This window comes from Takifugu flavidus, chromosome 5 (assembly GCF_003711565.1).
Source record: "Takifugu flavidus isolate HTHZ2018 chromosome 5, ASM371156v2, whole genome shotgun sequence".
Lineage (NCBI taxonomy): Eukaryota > Metazoa > Chordata > Actinopteri > Tetraodontiformes > Tetraodontidae > Takifugu > Takifugu flavidus.
The window spans coordinates 6,816,272-6,834,851 of record NC_079524.1 but is presented as its reverse complement, the minus strand read 5'-3'; the positions used below and the strand labels follow the sequence as shown (position 1 = coordinate 6,834,851).

Below are 18,580 nucleotides of genomic sequence, written 5' to 3'. Positions count from 1 at the left end.
CATTCAAATAAATGGAGGGTTCATAAGGGCAACATATTCTAACAACACATCATGCAGGAGGCAACAGCAGGTGCATCTTGCATCATGCTTTTGACCTCTGAAAAGAAAGTGTCCACCCTGCAAATTCACAATAACAAATGACTGTTCTGCCCTGATGCAACATTGGTCATGGGTTTGGTTGCTTGTTTAGAGACTGTAAAGGTACAGGCTGTCAATAATAATGGCTTAGTAGGTTTGAGGAGGCTACTGCACTTTTAAAATAAACTGCTCCTCAAAACAAGAGAATTAAAGAATACATACACATGATTTTTTTAAAAAACGCTTGTAATAATAATTCACCTTAAATGTTACAGTTGTATTTGTTATTCACTGTGACTTTTCAAAAGCTTGATGAGTACGAGCAGGAATTCCGAGTCACAATGACACAGACACAGCGTGTACGTGAGAGGAATCAAAGGTTTGGTTTTTTCCACAAACACTGACTCAAAAGTGCCCAAGGTTAAACATGTTCAACATAAAAATAATTGAGCGAAAGGACAGGGACCTGTGTGAAACCTAATTAACTTATTTGTTTCAGACATCTGCCTCTCTCAAAGAGAACCAATTACTCTGCTTTAAACCATTGTAAATCAGCTCGGGTATAGATAAACTATCTGCCTAGTTCTTGCCATCAAATGGAACCCTTGCACTATTATTGTTTTGGATTAAATTACACGACAACGCCTGAGGGGTTAGAGAAGGCAAGAGCTTTCTTTTAGGAAAGAATAATTAAGTTACATTGAGATAATATCCCTAGTATCTGCTTTAATCCAGTAAATGATGTTTTTGTTTGTTTGTACCAAGGAAGCGTGCGTTAATAACAGTTAAACAATACTACAGTTTGAAACAATGTCCAACAAGCGCTTATAGCAGCAATGCGCTTAGGTTTGTGTGTGTGTGTGTGTGTGTGTGTGTGTGTGTGTGTGTGTGTGTGTGTGTTCGCGGGCATGTACTCTAGCACACTGATGTGCGTATGGTCGCAATGCGATTATGTGATATACAGTATGTTCCTGTTTGAAAGTTCTACCCCCCCCCCCCCCCTCCTTAATAATGGTATGGTCCAGCTGATGACGTCAGAGCGTTTGACCTTCTACTATAAATACAGGAGCTCTGCGCCATGCGGTTCAGGCTTCAGGTTGACTACTAGCAAAAATATCAAGTCCCGCAAAATACTGCAAGCTAGTCCAACCATAGCTAGTTCTAACGGCTTTATTTAACCTTGTAGAATTTTTCACTATGAACGGGCAAGTAAATGGTTTCCATAACTCCATCATCGACGAGGACTGCTTCTTGTTCACCTCCGAGTCTGTGGGAGAAGGACACCCCGGTAAGACCGGCTAACCTTCCTCCCCCCCCTCCATCAACGTATGAAAAAAGCTAAACGTGTAATTGTCGCGCCGTCATTAGTGTTATACAAGTTCTGGTTATTTTCAGGAATTATCGATCGTCTATTCATGCTAGCGCCTTTTTCTTCCCTAGCTGGGCCGGTCCTAAGGACACGCGCTGTTCGCTAACCGAAGCTAGCTAATCTTGCTGAATAGGTGATGCGATCGCGTGTCTGGCCTGTCAGCAAACTTATCAGTCGTTTTCCTTAAAATACACGCATATATTTCCTAAATTTCAAAATGTAGATGTATAAAACGCGTTTTTTTAAAAAAAAAAAAAATTTCCTTTTATTCCGAACGTGTTTGGGAGTAGCCGTCTTGGAGACACGTGCACCGCATCGCCTTAAAACGTGTTGGAACACACGGTCCGACATTGAGCGCCTTTGTTGTGGATTTTTTTTTCTTTGAAGTTTTTTTTTTTGGCGTTTTCTCATTGGTCATTGGTTGCCTGCGCGCGCGAGGCCGTCTTTTTTATCACAAGTCATGGTGAACCGGCAACTGTGACTTTAAGTTCCGTATGGGCGTGCCAATTGGTCTCACTTTTACTCTCACCATGCATTTTCTTTTGTTTTATTCGCAGTTTTCACAGTAGCTTTTTTTTTTTTTGTCTAAATGTTGTTCTAGACAAGATTTGTGATCAGATCAGCGATGCAGTTCTGGATGCCCACCTCAAGCAGGATCCTGATGCCAAAGTTGCTTGTGGTAAGAAACGGACCATGTTCTGTTGACCCCAGACAAGGGTTTATGTTAAATTCTTCTTTTCTCCCCTGTTCAGAGACTGTCGCCAAAACTGGGATGATCCTTTTGGCCGGAGAGGTGACATCACACGCAACCGTGGACTATCAGAAAGTAGTCCGCGAAACAATCCGTCAAATTGGATACGATGACTCCCGCAAAGGTGTGTATACGTGCATATATAGAGACATTTTTAGCTTTGCAATGTTTGAAAATGGTGATTTGAGCTGCTTCTTTTTGTAGGTTTTGACTACAAGACCTGCAATGTTCTTGTGGCCTTGGAGCAACAATCTCCTGATATTGCTCAGGGTGTTCATGTTGATCGCAATGAAGAGGATATTGGAGCAGGGGACCAGGTCTGTAGTTGGTTTATTTAAGTTAGTTTTGATTTGACCGTCTTGGGGGTAAATAATGTAACTTTTCTTCCGTTGCAGGGTTTGATGTTTGGATATGCGACCAATGAGACGGAGGAATGCATGCCTCTCACTATTGTCCTTGCACACAAGTTGAATGCCAAGATGGCCGAGTTGCGTCGGAACGGCACTCTTCCATGGCTCCGGCCGGACTCGAAGACGCAGGTAGATCCATCACACCGGTCATCAAATGGCCAACCACCTGAAATATGCAGCAGTGTTTTTGTATATACACATATACTCTGCTCTTAGGTCACTGTCCAGTACCGCCAGGACCGCGGCGCCATGCTGCCAGTGCGCGTGCACACAATTGTCATCTCTGTCCAGCATGATGAGGACATCTGCTTGGAGGAGATGAGAGAGGCCCTGAAAGAGAAGGTTATCAAAGCTGTGGTCCCCTGCATCTATCTGGATGACGACACCGTTTACCACTTGCAGCCCAGTGGGCGTTTTGTTATCGGGGGGCCACAGGTAAGTAGCAGAGGGTCAAATTTTAGATTGACTCCTAAGCAATGATGTGATAATGATGTACCCTGCGGTTACCACAGGGGGACGCTGGCCTGACGGGACGTAAAATCATTGTCGACACATATGGTGGTTGGGGTGCCCATGGAGGAGGGGCCTTCTCTGGGAAGGATTATACCAAGGTGGACCGATCTGCTGCATATGCTGCACGCTGGGTGGCCAAGTCCCTGGTGAAGGCTGGCCTCTGCAAGAGAGTGCTGGTGCAGGTGTGTAGATGTGGCAACCATGCACGTGTACAGGAGTAGGAAGATGTGGGCTTCTTTAATAGTTTTAGTACAGATTTATTTTAAATGCAAACCTTGTGCATCAGGTGTCCTACGCTATTGGTGTTGCCCACCCACTGTCCATCTCCATCTTCCATTATGGAACCTCCCACAAGAGTGAGAGAGAGCTGCTGGACATTGTGAAGAGGAATTTTGATCTGCGCCCTGGAGTCATTGTCAGGTAATGTATAACCTGACCCAGTCTGCTGCCTCGGTCGTGTTCGACTCGTTCAGTGTTTGTCGTTACCTTCTAATGCCAGCCCGTAGCGTTGAATCGGGCTATTGTTTGACATTTTCTTTTTTTCAATTTTAGTCGCATGAATAACAGGGAAGAGTTTTATGGGTTTTTTTTTTTTTTTTTTAAACTTGCATAGACGTGTCAGTTGTATAACTGAGTCTTGTAGTGTTTCCGTCAACGAAGTGCTGTCAACCCACAGCTCTGGGTTGACAGGGTAAGTATTTCGTGTAGATGGCGTCCTTGAAGGTCCCGTTTGTAAATGTGATCGTTTGACCTTCGGGTGCGACTGCTGCTAAATATTTTGATTATGTATTCTAGGGAGCTGGATCTGAAGAAGCCCCTCTATCAGAGGACTGCCGCCTATGGCCACTTTGGCCGAGACTCCTTCCCATGGGAGACTCCCAAAAAACTTAAATACTAAACTTGTTAAGCTTTTTCCCCCCAGGCCTGTTGGTGTATACTACAGAGAAGCCTCCAGGGTTCCGGGGGTGAAATGCACTTGTCTCTCCATAATATTGGCATATTTTATAACTGTCCCCCCCCCACCCCCACCCTCCACTCTGCCTTCTCACTCCTTCGTCTTGTTGCTGTCTTCTGTTGCTTGCAGTATCCCACTGGGTCATTGACGGCATGCTTTAGAAAGTGTCTGGGTGGGTTCCATGAACTCGTACTCACCATACGTACACTGGTGTTGTCATGTGGTGAGGTTCCCCTGTTTATTTAGATGCCCCCTGTTTACCGGTTCACCTCAACGGTCATTGTTCATCAGTGCGTCGGTCTGTCTTGTGTCATGCTGGTGGAACATTAGGGTAAAGGCCCACACCCTGTTACTTTCTTGGTGCTACTGATGTAAGGAACTGTACAGCCTTTATGTCCTTGCTAGAAACATGTCATAGCTAACCGGTGTCACCTGATCAATCACCTTAACCAAGTGGAGAGTCTGAACATTCCTCCATCGTCAGACTAGTTACTTGGTCATTGACCCAGCATCCTTTTATCCCTTTTTTAGCTTTGTTCTCTTTGGAGGATGCTAGAATGGCACAGTTAAAGTTAAGGGTTGTTGCCGTTTCTGTGACGAAAAATGCTATGCATTGAAGGGTAAAGGGAGAGCCAAATCCTAACTTGAGCTCTGGGACGAGCGCAAATCTTCAGTCGCCTCTACGGACCTTTGCCGTTTTCTGACGTAATACAGAAAAGTCAGAAGCTGCTATGTCGCTGCTCTGGTCCGTAGATGAATTGGCTATACTTGATGGGGAAAAATTGGATGTGCTGAAATTAAATTTTAGGAGTACTTTTTTAAGCGTCATTGACGGGCTTTTTTTTAATGGTTTGTGTCTGGGGCCTTTTGCTCTGCGTGTGTGTTGGTGGTGGGTGTAGCTACAGAGAAACCCACCTCCAAGCTTTGCAGAGTGCAAGTCTTACTGGCTAGGACTCCAACCTCAGCATTATTTATTTGTTCTGAGGCCCGGCGTGGATACAGAGAAGTCGGGCTGTCAGGCGGCAGCTTTACACAAACCTGGTAAATGAATAATTCCTTAAACTTGACCCTTTTTCGGTGTTCTGCTGGGGGAGCCGGGGTGTTGTACAGAAAAGCTCTGGTCAACCTCGGCAGCCTACTGTTGACGGCAATGATACAATCATTAATCTGTGGACTGTAGATCACTTAGGTTGGATGGTTTAGCATATTGAAATATCTGGTGCAGTTTATTTTTTATTTTATTTTTTAACTCCCCTGTCATCACTCGTGGAATGGCAACATTTGGTTGGTGTAGTACAGAGAAACCAGCCGTGTTTACATGACCATCTCGTGTGAGGGGCAGTTGAGTTGCACAGTACCCCCCCCCCCCCCCCCCATACTTCGAGGTCACCCAGTTGGCTACAGTAAGTTAAGAGTGCCTTTTCTATTTCCTCTTTAGTCCCCTTTGCTTTTTCTCCCTGCTACTGACCTGCATTGACTCTCCAGAGGAGCTGGGAGCTCCCACTGTAACACTTCATGTCTAGTCTGGGTAGTTTCGTTATGTTCTGTAATAAACTACTCCTTCAAACATCATAACCGTGTTTGTTCTATTCATTTTACTGTCTCAAAGCAACATCACAAAGGAACCATTACCAGAAAATGAGTTTCAGAACGGTTGTAAAAAAGATTTTGGGCTCATAAGAGGGCAGGAAATGAGAGTAAGTGGTCACCTTATATTGAATTTAGTTACTCCCAGTGACTGAAACGATAACCAAGGACTAGTTTGGGGTTTTCTTGGTTGACTATTCTCATGCTGGGAGCCATTTTCTCCCCTGGAGACGGTAACTATCCTGCATCATTCCACCAATCAGTAAATGGACTTTAGAAGCGCTAATCCTCCCAGATGTGGCGCTGACTGTCCCCTAAACAGGAATTCTAACTACTTTATTTGACGCAGTGTCGTCTGACTGCATTGACGTTTAGTTGGTGTAAAGGGAAAAGAAGGTATTAAAAGCATGTTCGGACAGGAAAATACTGCCTTTGGATTTGAAAACATTCTTTGTTTTGAAAAATGAGCAGCTATGATAGTTCACTCAATAGAGCTGCGTAACTTTTGACTGATTTAAGGTTCCAGAAACTTGTCAGACGACCTTCGGGGAGTGGAAGCATAGGCGTCGAGTTGGTCTGGAACCATTTTGTTTACAGCCTCCGCTCTTTGGTAAATAATTCCGTGATGATCGTAGCTCTGCAACACATTTTCATTTCCGTTCTTGTTTTCCAGCAGATCTCTTCTGCACTTCCTGTTTAGTTTAGAGATATTTTTGTTTTCCTCGTCCAGAGGGGTTTTTGTGATCAAATCCCGTCTCGGTTAAGGATTAGAGGGCTGCTCTGTTGATCCACACAGCTCTTTGGCTCTGATTGGCTTGGTTACTGCGCGACCCAAATCCGGCCAACTTTGTTATTTAGCAACCGGATTCTGGGGAGCGCGCACGTGGTTGGTGTTGTGAATCCCCAACTGTGTGTTTGGATTTCAGGTGGGTTTTTTTCCCATGTCTGAAATGTGGGGGTTATTAAACCGTAATGACGCGTCTGCGCGGAGGTTTGTGCACATGATTGGACTCGGGAGGTTCACGGCTGCTGTGTCCAGACGCTCGGAGGTGGCGGTCAGCCTTCTTCCTGGGCCTCGCACTGCTTCAGTGAACCCAGCTGTCTAAACCCAATAGTTTTAAATAAATTCCATATTTCCCCCATTTCCGCCCGGTGGTCTTACTGGAGGACCGAGCGTCACTTTGAGCATCAAGATCCCCCCATTTCTGACCTGTTTTTACCTCCTTCACCTTCTTTACTTTGTAGGTTTTTACAGTTTGGATTCAAGGTAGCTCAGGTGCATAAAAAGCTCTTTCACCCACAGTGACCGGCGTCACGCCCGAGGACCTGAGCTCATTGCTGGAATCCAAACAGATCAGCCAGAAGCTAAAGTTTGAGATCCAACAAAGGGCGAGTCCTTCCATGATTAAACATGTTGAGAGTACCTGCAGGCTTCAGACTGACAGGGGATTAAGCCCTTTGTGGAGAAAATAAGACAACAAAGTCAACAAATGTGCCATAAATTCAAATTTTTAAGTCTAATAAACCTGTATTTTCACCTCCCACGTGGATGGTGCTGTTTACAACAGCAGAAAATGACATTTCTTTGACTCCATTCGCTGAAAGAGTCATGTGGGCCCAGATAAGCCTTAATGTTCTTATTTTCTTACTACAATCAAAGAAATGGCTGCAGAGTTGTGATTGGGAGCATGTGAGTACTGTACGGCTCCAGCTCAGCTCTCAAAGTGCGTCACTAAAGTTACAGTATGTCAAGGAGTCATAATGCTCAAATAACCCGGGAGTGAGGGTCGCGTGTCCGGTCTGACCGCAGCAGCTGCGCTTTTCCTCCACAGCTTTGACTCGGGGGTCTATATTTAACTTCTTTTTTTTAAGCTGGGTTACATTTCCTCATCCATGAATGGGCAAGTCACCGGTGAACCAGCGAGCGAGCCGCTTCAACACGAAATCAGGAAGCTCCTGGCCCTCGACACCTTCAGCCCGGATTCCCGTTGAACTTTGACACTCAACAGTCTGCTGACAGAGCTCCAGATTGCAGTGGGCACCACTGCAGTATTACATCATTGCTTCTCTATTCTTCCCATGAGATCAGCACCTTTGCTCCTGCATGACCCAACAAAGAGCGCTCGCTTAGGCAGAACACTAGCATGGCATCAAAGACGAGGCCTCAGGTGAATTTCACAATGACATTAACGAGAGGAGCAGCTGCCAAACAGGCTGCTGAAGACCAGCTGATGCAATGTCTGCAGGAGTGAACTGCTGCTCCACCTTCAGCTGTTGTAATAAACCCACACTCAGACAATAGACATTTTTTTGCATAATCCCTTATTTCATCATGAACATTAGACACTTAATAAAACCAGACGCAACACACATTCAAGCACTGGGAAAATGTATTTGAAGCTAGAAAAGTGAGAAATTCTTTCTTTTTTTTTCTTTAAAAAAAAAAAAGGCCAGATCCTCATTGTAAGAGGCAAAGCACACCCAATAATAATAATATTGATGATAGTGTTATCTCTGTGTAAGAGAACAATCACTGTCTGGTCGACCCTGTGGCCTTTGCTACAGGAGGCTCTAAATGACCTTTGTTCAAGGATCTGTTGAGACAAGTATAAGGAAGATGCAGCATAAACAGTCTGAGAAGTAATCAATCAATCAATCAATCACAGCCTGGGATGAGAATGGACGGAGAAGGATTTGACTTGGTTTTATACTGAAGTGTGTAAAAGTTTCTCCATCTTGTCCGTCACTGACGAACGACCATTTCAGAGACGTCGGGCCGTTGGAACCATCAGGTAAAGAGAGAAATCCTTATCACAGGTTTTATTTTTGCACATTTTTAAGTGATTACAAGTTCTTAAGCCTGTCCTATTTTCATTTTCATGATATTGAGGTTGGAAATTCTAACCAGACCTTTTTGTATTAGGGTTATGAAGCAGCTGCCTGGGCGTTATGCGATCGTGGCGAGGAGCCTAAAGAGCCAGCACATAAGGCGTGAACGTTTGGGAGGTGACTGGTTCGTGTTCAGCCCGCTGAAGTTTCAAGATAAATCAGGTGATGAGCCGGTGCACAGTGGTGCGAATACTGCAGGAATGTTTCCCCTCAGCACTTCTGACATGCTGAACTGAGGATGAGGGGCAGGGCGAAAAGATGTGGAAGTGGGCGCTGACAGAGCTGGAGGAGTGTTTGTGCTCCACCAATAGAGGAGCAGGGGGCTCGCCTCTCCGCCAGGCCTTTGCGTAACACTTGGCCCGCCAAAAGTTGAGCATATTTTCATGCGCTAAAGAAAACAGTGAATGGATCACCTGCTATTATGTGAATAAACAGCTTGTCGGTCCAAATACGACAGCAGCTTTGTGACGTGCCACGGGGACGACAGGGGAGAGTTGACCCCGCCGAAAATATCCCTGTCACACTTTTGCTGTAATGTGCTCATAAATTTTAAGTATTGTATGATTATCTTTGCCCTGCCATATTTATAGGGTGATAAAACGGGTCACAAACTTGTATGCTGCAGAGCACCACAGCCTGCAGCATCTCGTGTGCTAAACTTGTAACACTTTTAATCACTTATTTTACTCTATTAATATTAGTTTGAGCTCTTTCCTGCACAAAGGGAACTCGGATCCATACTGCCCCCTGTCGATCCCACATATTATTGCATATCTGGCCTTGAAAGCACACTTGCGTATTTCAACAGCAAAAAATGGCTTTTATTCGTTTCACTGTACATTAAACTGTTGGAAAATATTACAAAAATAAAAGTCTTTCAAAAATAAATTAGAGCAACGACAATACAAAACTACATATCAACAAACTATATACAATGGTTCACTTCAAAAAGAAGATTTTTTTTTTTAATAAAGTAGACCAAAATAAAACAAGAAACCTGAAACATGACGGCAGTTACTCAGGCCCTCTGGTAAAAAAAAAGATTCCTCTTTTTGACTGTTAGCTGAGTACTGAGATCAATGTGTGGGTCCAGTCAACTGGTCCCAAAGCTGAGACTTTAGATTGAAATCCAGCGTAACAGGGTGACGAAGTCGACCCCGACACCTGTGACACTAAGCTGCACCGTCTTTCTCAGCTATTCCTTATCCTTGAAACAAATTAGAATGCTTTGATTCAGTCAACATCTTGCCTGTGCCTCAAAACCCTGTTGGCAACACGCGCACAGCCCAACAAATGTGAATTTGCTCCCGTCTGTCATCATAACGAGCTTCCAGAACGCGTCATCGCTTCTTTAGTCTTTTGTTGATTTCTTTTTGAATCCGAGCCTCCAGAGCGGCCCTCATGGCTGAATCCAGGACGTTATTCTCTGCGACGTGTTCCACTATCTTCTCGGGATTATCGCCCTGCGGAGACGGAAAGACAATGACGGGATGATGAAATTGAGACTGAGGCGAAGGAAAATGAATCAAAGGCAGAGAAAATTCGCTGATATGAAGACAACCTTGTGCACAAGGAAGGAAGTGACGTCTCCAGAATCCGCTTGATAGTCAAGCCAGAACAGTTCGATTCCCTGGGTCTCAGCTTCTGTACTCGACCCGCTTTCGTTCCATTCTTCCGCCTCAACGGTGCCTCCGGGCTCCGATCCATCTGCCAATAGAAACCGAACATCAACATTTTATTGACAGGATCTGGTGGCTTCATCAAACGCAAAGCAAGGAAACGTATGTGACTCACGTCTACATCGAGGGTGGTACACCTGGATATCGGGCCGCCGGGGTCGCCGCGGCGTCGTGGTGTGCCTCCGCCGCTGAAGCTCTTTGGCTTGCTTCACCTCCTTATCATAGTCGTCTCTTGAAGGTACGAAAAATGAACATTAGTCTTGTGCTCAGTAATAAACCATAACTTTAAGTACTGTGAAAACGTTCAGCATGTGCTTCAGCTGAGTAGATCATATATGTATAAAATCTGTCACAGACGCTCGGGGTGACGCAAACATCAGGTCTTTACAGCCGTTGTTCATTCTGCAGAAAGGAGCTATCAGAACAATTCACACAACTACAACTACCGGGATTTAAACATCATCTTAGTTGCTGTGGGAAAACTCTGGGACAGTTTGAACACAGAGCTTAAACCACGTCCAAATACAAGTAGAAACTAAAGAGAAACAGTTTAACATTCACCACTCATCAGTTTGGGGATTTCTACTACGCCTGTTGTTGCTGTTTCTACCGTCTTTGTGGAGGTCATCAGCCTCATTATCAATGTCACCATGACTACCGAAATGATTATTACCAATGTTGATCTATTGCTGGTGTTCTCTGTGTCTGTGGCGTCTCCTGCACGCCTGTCCGTTCCAGGGATCCCTCATCTGTGGCTCTCCTTCACGTTTCCCTGAACGGGGTTTTAAAGTTTCTCCTGACCCGGTTTAAGGACAGAGGGTGTCACAACTGTGCAGACGGAACCGACTGATATGGGTCAGATACCAATGGAGATCAAAAAAGCGCATTTGGAACCTTCACTTATTCTTTCTTAGTGGACTGTGTTAGTCTTATTTCACTGTCTTTATTTTCACTAACTTTCCTAATAAAAGCTAATAAGTCAATATCAACTTATATGAAATGTGTTGGCATCGGTGGTTGTTATGAACAAGTTAGCACGTTTTGGAGATGAAGTTGAGGAAATCACCTAGCAATCTGGTTCCTCCGGATATGGTGCAGGAACCCATGGCTCATATCCAAACGGCCACCTGGCTTGTATTTCAGCTCATGAGCTTCGTCGTCCCTCAATATATCCATTTTAACGTACAGTTACAGTAAGATGACAGTGTTTTTTCCGCTAATGAATGCAACCAGTGTACACCAATTCGCGGACAAAAAGCTAACCAATGTATGCTAGCGGATCTGAATTTGTGGTCCAATTATACACTCCCGGAGTTTAAACTCGATGGCACCATGAGACATACTTATTTTAAAACTCTCCATTCGGATCCGTATGGAAACGGGCATATATCACATGACATTAAAACTTTGTGACATATTCGCTAGATACAATTTGATTGTGGCTCCTAGAAGGTCAATCGTGGGTCTCATATTAAACTCTGGGTTAGGTCTTGATGATCTTTTGGCCAGTACAACCACCCCGCGTCTCCAGTCAAGGTGCTTTGCCATTCATTTTTTACTTAACAAAGTTGCACTTCTGTGGTGTTTTACTTTAGGGTCTCTAGCAATCCATAATGATGGTTTCTCTAAAGAGAGAAAGAGAAGATGAGGTGGATGATGATGACAACGAAGAAACAGGCAAGTGTATGTTTACTTACGGATGTCCGACGTTTCATGCCCGGTTGCTAATGTTGCTAGAAATCAGGAGAAAAGCGTGTATACTACTGAGGCCACAATAATTACTATGTGTATCATCTCTACTATAAATATGCAGTTTTAACTTATTTAAGTGCGTCTCTATTGATTCATACAGCGTAAAATCCCTAATGTTGTATAAATGCTAAGATGGCTAATTCCTAGCATGTTTAGCTAATAACATTCATGTGGTTGAAAACAAAATAAAAAACTTTCTTCTTCCTGTTTCATTTAATGCTTCAGTGTCATCCAAAGTACGACGAGGACGTGTTGTAGAAGACAAGAGAAGTCGCCATTGCCCATACCTTGACACTATAAACAGGTAAGAGGTGTCTGTAACTTATAATGCTAGCCGAAATTAGCTTTTTTTCCCTTCTGTATCTGATTCCTGGTGGTGTTTGTACATCAGGAGTGTCCTGGATTTTGACTTTGAGAAACTCTGCTCCATCTCGCTCTCCCACATCAACGTCTATGCTTGCTTGATATGTGGAAAATACTTTCAAGGTTGGTAGATCGAGAGTCCAGTCAATCACATATTGTGATGATCGATCTGATATTTCTGCTTTATTATTGTAGGTAGAGGTCTGAAGTCCCATGCTTACACGCACAGCGTGCAGTTCACCCATCACGTCTTTCTGAATTTAAATACTCTCAAGTTCTATTGTCTGCCAGACAATTACGAGATCATTGACTCTTCCTTAGAAGACATCACCGTAAGTGAAAGACTCAGAGCATTTTAACATACAACAAATCTAAAAGTTAAAACAGAAACAAGCCCGATCGTGACATCAAGAGTGAATCACCTAGAGCTGTGGCAGAGACTCACTGTAACTCTGTGGTAAACCCTTTGATAAACTATAGTGTTTCTGTCTGTCTCTACAGTATGTGTTGAAGCCAACCTTTACGAAGCAGCACATCGCAGGGCTGGACAAGCAAGGGAAACTGTACCGAGCCTATGACGGTACAACGTACCTGCCAGGAATTGTAGGGCTCAATAATATCAAAGCAAATGACTATGCCAATGTGGTGCTGCAGGTACTAAAATGCCAGAACTGGGCCTTACACAAATGCATTTATTATTAAATATTCAGTTACTACTTTTTCACCCTTTTAATCTTTTTTTAAGGCTTTTTGCAACGTTCCACCTTTGCGAAACTTCTTTCTGGAGGAGGAGAACTACAAGGGGATCCGCAGGCCACCTGGAGATATTATGTTCCTTCTGGTGCAGAGGTTTGGCGAACTTATGCGCAAGCTTTGGAATCCCAGAAACTTCAAGGCCCACGTTTCTCCACACGAGATGCTGCAGGCTGTGGTGCTCTGCAGCAAGAAGAACTTCCAAATTACCAAGCAAGGTAATGCCATGAGTTTATATGTTTATATTACATATGTAGGATGAGTGCAGGGACAGTTCACTGATGGGGTAAGTCTGCTGTCAATAAATGTTGTTATTCATGTTATTATATTTGGAATGACTTTAAAGAAAATGTAATTACATTGGGGTCTTTCTGTAAAGTAATAACGTAGTTAACAGTTAATAACAGGAGCTATTACGGTTTCCTGATAAAACGAATGCAGATATGCACAAATAACCAGTGAAAGTTTAACTTTGAGATTCTTAACCATAAATATTGAAACAAACATGTAAATAATAAAACTAACTATATCAAACTAAATCAAATAACATACAATTCATAATTGATCTGTAAATGCAGTAGTTTAAACCTGTCATCTGTTTTGTGACCTGCAGGAGATGCTGTGGACTTCATGACGTGGTTCTTGAATGCTCTCCACGGAGCTCTCGGAGGCACCAAGAAAAAACCATGTGAGCAGATTAGGATTTGTTTATAATGCCAGATGATGGAATATGAATTTGTAACCTATTTTTATTTCCAAACTTTAAAGCCAACCTTTTTTGAATGAAACTTTTCTCTTTCTTCGCCTTTTTTAAGCAATCCTTACCAAAGTTTTTCAAGGCTCGATGCGGATCTTCACCAAGAAACTTCCACACCCGGATTTAGTGAGTTCCTGGATTATGATGAAAGTTCATTCTTTCTCGTATTTGTTACTTTTGATTTACACGTTTCACTTTTTGAAAAACACAGATGCCAGAAGAGAAGGAGGCATTGCTGGTTACAGAGGAGTACCAGGAGCAGATGTCTGAGTCCACTTTCCTGTTTCTGACCCTTGACCTGCCAACAGCTCCTCTGTATAAGGATGAAAAAGAGCAGCTGATCATCCCACAAGTTCCGCTGTTCAACATCCTGGCCAAGTTCAATGGCAACACTGAGAAGGTACCAGATACCTGCAAATCAAAGAAGTGAAGCCATATTAATGTACATAAATGTACCCAGGGACGTTGTAGTAGAGATGGACAACATTTAGCCTCATTTTAAATGTTCTGTTGCCTCAAAAATACAAAATGACACACGGCGTCTCGCTCTCTTGCAGGAGTACAAAACCTACAAGGAGAATTTTCTCAAAAGGTTTCAGCTGACCAAACTTCCTCCATACCTCGTTTTCTGCATTAAAAGATTCACCAAGAATAACTTCTTTGTGGAGAAGAACCCCACAATCGTCAACTTCCCCATCACGTGCGTTACGTTTGTGTTTAATAAGAACAAATCCGGGTGACTCGGTGCATTTGAAGGCCACGTAATCAATATTCATCTTTTCCATTTAATAGCAATGTCGACCTTCGGGAGTACCTGACAGAAGAAGCCCAAGTTTCAGAGAAGAACACGACTTATGACCTCGTTGCTAACATAGTGCATGATGGGAAACCAACCGAGGGAGCGTACCGAATACATGTTCTCCACCACGTATGTTACAGCAAGTTTCTTTTTTTTTAAAAACATTTCCTCATGTCCTCTATCATCACCCTCAATCTCTGAGCTTTTTACGTTGACCGATCTGTGTTTTTAATGAAATCAGGGAACCGGGAAGTGGTATGAGATGCAGGACCTGCAGGTGATTGACATCCTGCCCCAGATGATTACACTGTCGGAGGCCTACATCCAGGTGAGTTCTCCTGATACGCCTGTGTGCCGCGAAACTACGATCACATCAGAGTTCTAACAGTTCAAGTTTTTGCCATAAAGTGGGGATCACCTGCAGCTGGTTTAGATCTTATGAAGACCATTTTAAAAAAGCGTGTTTAATTTCTTCTAGATCTGGAAGAGGCAAGAAAGAGATGTGACGAACAACCACGCAGCCGTTTAAGTGAGTCAGGAATAGAAATCACAACAGAATCTGTCACCCTTTTGAATTCGGTATTTAAGTTGCAACCACAGAATGAAACATGCTAGAAAACATCAGGGACTTTTTCTCAATAGGCACAAAAATAAGTGTCAGGTTTTCCCCCATCTTACTTTTTTATGTGGAAGTGTATAAATAAACACAATTCAGGAGGTGTGTCTGTATGTTGGTAGTGTTTCACATACCTTTTTGTATTAAATGTAATTTTTGGATTTTATTTTAACTGTGGTTGTTTGTGATTTACACCAACATTGCTTAAATCCCTCCAGAACATTTTACATAAATAAGCTAACAGACAATAGAAACTGTAACAGTGACTTTCTTGTTATGGGTTTATGAGAATCTAAAAATGTAGTGGGAGATCGACCACTAAACCAAACACTGGTCGAAGAGATAAAACTTGATTAAATTGTAGTTTGTAAATGCATATGGAGAAAGAAAATCAGCACAGGAGCAATGATTGAAACAGCTTTGAGTTTGTATTGATGGTCTTTTAATACATGCTAACACCTCAGATCATATCAGCCCCTTTTCCAGTGCAGAAACTTTTGTCATTGATGCAGGATTTTAAGAACCTTCAGCGTTTATGTCAAAATTATCAGGAGAAAAGTTGCCAGTCGGGGAGGTCGGACCTTTCAGAGGTGCAGTGGGAATGCAAATGAGAGATTTATTTTTCCATCCTCAGTAAAATAATTCCTGGAAATAAAAATTCTGAAAAATGTTGGTGCAACATAAGTTAATTTTTAAGTCACTTTCCAGTTTTAATGCATACATATACATATATACTATACACAAATCTGATCATTCAGACTGGTCTCAGCCTCAGTCCACTCACACTTAATGCATTATGTTATAGACGGTTACAGCTGATTTAAAGAAAATTCAATCAGTTTCCACAAATGCAAAAAAAGCAATTATATTTACAAAACAGCCGAGTGGTATAAAGCACGAACAGCGATTATTTGTGGCGCTGCAACCATTTTGTGACGGTTTTTGTCCCTTTGGATTTGGCTCGTCAAATAAAGAGCACTGATAAGACATTTACCGTTAAATTTCATGTAATTTTGGGACAAATTGTGTAAATGTAACAGGATTTTATGGAACGAGGACGGATGATTAGTTGCAGCCCTTTTGTCCTTGAAATGCAGCAGTTTGTTCCAGTTTACTCCTTCCACATAAACTTCTCACAAAAGGCCAGATTCTGCAGAACAAAGAAGCAATTCATCACACCACGAGCTCCATATGGATGTTGAAATGTTGTGAGCGAGTTAAAAAGGTTAAAAATAATCATGCAAAGAAGAGAGACGTTAGTCACGCGTGAGAATCTGAAAGTAAAAGCTCATCAGCTTAACTTACACCACATCTCTGAGCGGTTTGAACGTCCTTGCACCAGTAACTCGGTCCCCATGTGCAGCGCTCCTTCCCCAGCGGCTCCACCTTTTGCTGTGGGACACACAGCTCTGCTGTCTGAGGTGGAGGAGAGAACAGAGTGAGCACACGTCACATTCAGCGCCCTGACTCGCTGTATTTTATCGTGCTAGAACGTTCTTCTTACTTCACAGACATGTTTGCTGCCCATCTGGTTCCCGAAAACCTTTTGCAGTTGGGGACCGTAGATCTTGGTGAAGGCCTCGCACTGAAAGAGACGAGGGTGGCGCATTTGTTGGTAACAACAGCTGACTAAAGGGGCGTGCAGAGGTGGTTGAAGGTCAGACCTTGGGGATGGCGTTGGGGTAATGGACACACACAGATTGGAGGAAAGAGGAGGTCTCGGGCTGGGTAGAGTTGGGGCCGTTGTTAAGTCGGCTTAGGACGGCCAACGTGCGGCAGGACTCGCAATCCGAGGGGAGAGACGGCTCTGCGATGTCAGGTGAAGGTTGGCAATGTGAGATTGAGGTCGAGCCGATAACACACTGACTGCTGGGTGGGACTGACCTGGAACCGCCTGCTCCTCGTACAAGCAGACATGCAACAGCATGCAGATAGTGTGGGGCGCCGCAGACGATAGGAGGAATTCCACTATCTGTGTGCCATACTTGGCAATGAAGTCATCACACTGGTCCTTATAGCTCTCAGGAAGGAGGTCACACACCTCCCCCATCAGCTTTATCAAAGCATCCTGCAGGGAAGAAAAATAAACCAAAGACGGTGACCTTTACATCATGTGACGTGATGAAGGATGTTTACCACAAAGGTCACCTCGGTCACATTGGTGGGCAACAGGCTCTCTAGTTTCTTGATGACAAACAAGCACAGCGCACAGGCTGGGTTGAACAGCGCCTAAAGAGAACAACAAGTCATTTATAGAGTTTGAACTAGTTTCAGTTCTCTTTAAGGGTTGACTTTAACACACTTGGCTTCTGTCAGCCGAGCCAAGAGCAGAACTGGGAGTGTCCTCATGGGTAGCACGGTGAGGAAGCGTTAGCGGTTCCTCTTTGTGGGCGCCACAGAGCCCAAAAGCCATACAGGAGTCTCCTGGCTGCTGTGGGAAGACACGATACAGTCAGTACATTACATTTAAGGTGCAGATGGAGCGACATGGTGTCACAGCTGTGATTGGTGCTTGAACTCACCAGCTGTCCAGGTGTTTGCTGCAGGATTTTAGGCAAAAACATCTTCACCTGCAAGTCACAATTAGACGCTTGATCCTGTGGTAGGCGTTGGCACAAAGCATGGAGAGTTCTGTAGACGGTCTCCTGCAAACGAAAAGCCGTGATATCACTGCGTGTGCAGAAAAGTCATCAGAAACATGTCATAGCAAGTGCATTAATCTGGTGACGCAGGCAGATTCTTACCTTTGTATCTCTGCTGGGGATCATGTTGGCAGACAGCTTCACAATCTGGCTGCATTCTGAACACGGATCAAAATCCTGAAGAAAAAGAATCAGTTGTGACTGCACACTCACGCGTGCATGGCTGAAGCTGTGGCTCGCAAAAACCCCACCCTTAAATAACGACATTACAATACAATTAACAGGAAATAGAAATTACCAGAGGAACCTTTTTAACCAGGTCTGGAATGAAGCTGCAGTGTCCTTCGAATCAACAGGGAAAAATAGAGAAAATGATCAGACTCAAATAACATGAATATTTCAGCATCACTCGGAGAACACCCGCAGTCAGATGAGTCTAAGCATCCCACAATAGACCCCAAAAGCCGTAACGACCAACAATCATTTGGACAAACAGTAAATCTTTATCTTACCGGAATACACAGACGCCGCGAACACTGTCAGAAGGAGACACAAGGCAGACATAGTGGGACGGATCCAAGACAAAATGGACAGTGATTTTTGGACTCACAACAACCAGGACGACGCTAGAAACAAACCGGAAACACAGGTTGGCTATTTCCTCCAA

At 43.6% G+C, this 18,580-nt stretch overlaps 4 protein-coding genes and 1 long non-coding RNA gene across 8 annotated transcripts; 3 read left to right on the top strand and 2 right to left on the bottom strand.

Annotated features, from left to right (window-relative positions):
• The first annotated feature begins 1,149 nt into the window (after nt 1–1,149).
• mat2ab (methionine adenosyltransferase II, alpha b) lies at nt 1,150–5,651 on the top strand. Of its 2 annotated transcripts, XM_057032625.1 has the most exons (9): nt 1,150–1,366; nt 2,049–2,126; nt 2,200–2,322; nt 2,403–2,515; nt 2,594–2,737; nt 2,825–3,043; nt 3,121–3,303; nt 3,408–3,541; nt 3,917–5,651. In XM_057032625.1, exons 1-9 carry the CDS (start codon nt 1,276–1,278, stop codon nt 4,017–4,019), a joined length of 1,188 nt encoding a protein of 395 aa, XP_056888605.1. In that variant the 5' UTR covers nt 1,150–1,275; the 3' UTR covers nt 4,020–5,651. The 2 variants fall into 2 exon arrangements, with proteins under 2 accessions (XP_056888605.1, XP_056888606.1); XM_057032626.1 differs by having other exon boundaries at nt 3,408–5,651.
• A 630-nt stretch (nt 5,652–6,281) lies between these two features.
• On the top strand, nt 6,282–11,388 carry LOC130525660 (uncharacterized). The gene is made up of 4 exons (XR_008950541.1): nt 6,282–6,589; nt 6,967–8,714; nt 10,298–10,469; nt 10,970–11,388. It is a non-coding gene; the product is annotated as an uncharacterized LOC130525660 (long non-coding RNA).
• On the bottom strand, nt 9,350–11,533 carry c5h2orf68 (chromosome 5 C2orf68 homolog). The gene is made up of 4 exons (XM_057032676.1): nt 11,298–11,533; nt 10,347–10,462; nt 10,114–10,259; nt 9,350–10,015 (listed from the first exon to the last, which is right to left on the bottom strand). Exons 1-4 carry the CDS (start codon nt 11,405–11,407, stop codon nt 9,893–9,895), a joined length of 495 nt encoding a protein of 164 aa, XP_056888656.1. The 5' UTR covers nt 11,408–11,533; the 3' UTR covers nt 9,350–9,892.
• A 188-nt stretch (nt 11,534–11,721) lies between these two features.
• On the top strand, nt 11,722–15,437 carry usp39 (ubiquitin specific peptidase 39). Of its 2 annotated transcripts, none has more exons than XM_057032587.1 (13): nt 11,722–11,908; nt 12,209–12,287; nt 12,375–12,469; nt 12,542–12,678; nt 12,848–13,000; nt 13,092–13,317; nt 13,713–13,787; nt 13,915–13,982; nt 14,068–14,256; nt 14,414–14,556; nt 14,649–14,784; nt 14,897–14,983; nt 15,134–15,437. In XM_057032587.1, exons 1-13 carry the CDS (start codon nt 11,845–11,847, stop codon nt 15,182–15,184), a joined length of 1,503 nt encoding a protein of 500 aa, XP_056888567.1. In that variant the 5' UTR covers nt 11,722–11,844; the 3' UTR covers nt 15,185–15,437. The 2 variants fall into 2 exon arrangements, with proteins under 2 accessions (XP_056888567.1, XP_056888566.1); XM_057032586.1 differs by having other exon boundaries at nt 11,722–11,914.
• Nucleotides 15,438–15,690: 253 nt separating this feature from the next.
• On the bottom strand, nt 15,691–18,580 carry sftpbb (surfactant protein Bb). Of its 2 annotated transcripts, none has more exons than XM_057032632.1 (11): nt 18,426–18,580; nt 18,212–18,255; nt 18,016–18,090; nt 17,794–17,916; nt 17,574–17,699; nt 17,420–17,500; nt 17,156–17,339; nt 16,936–17,078; nt 16,776–16,856; nt 16,577–16,687; nt 15,691–16,421 (listed from the first exon to the last, which is right to left on the bottom strand). In XM_057032632.1, exons 1-11 carry the CDS (start codon nt 18,475–18,477, stop codon nt 16,383–16,385), a joined length of 1,059 nt encoding a protein of 352 aa, XP_056888612.1. In that variant the 5' UTR covers nt 18,478–18,580; the 3' UTR covers nt 15,691–16,382. The 2 variants fall into 2 exon arrangements, with proteins under 2 accessions (XP_056888612.1, XP_056888611.1); XM_057032631.1 differs by having other exon boundaries at nt 17,574–17,702; nt 18,426–18,579.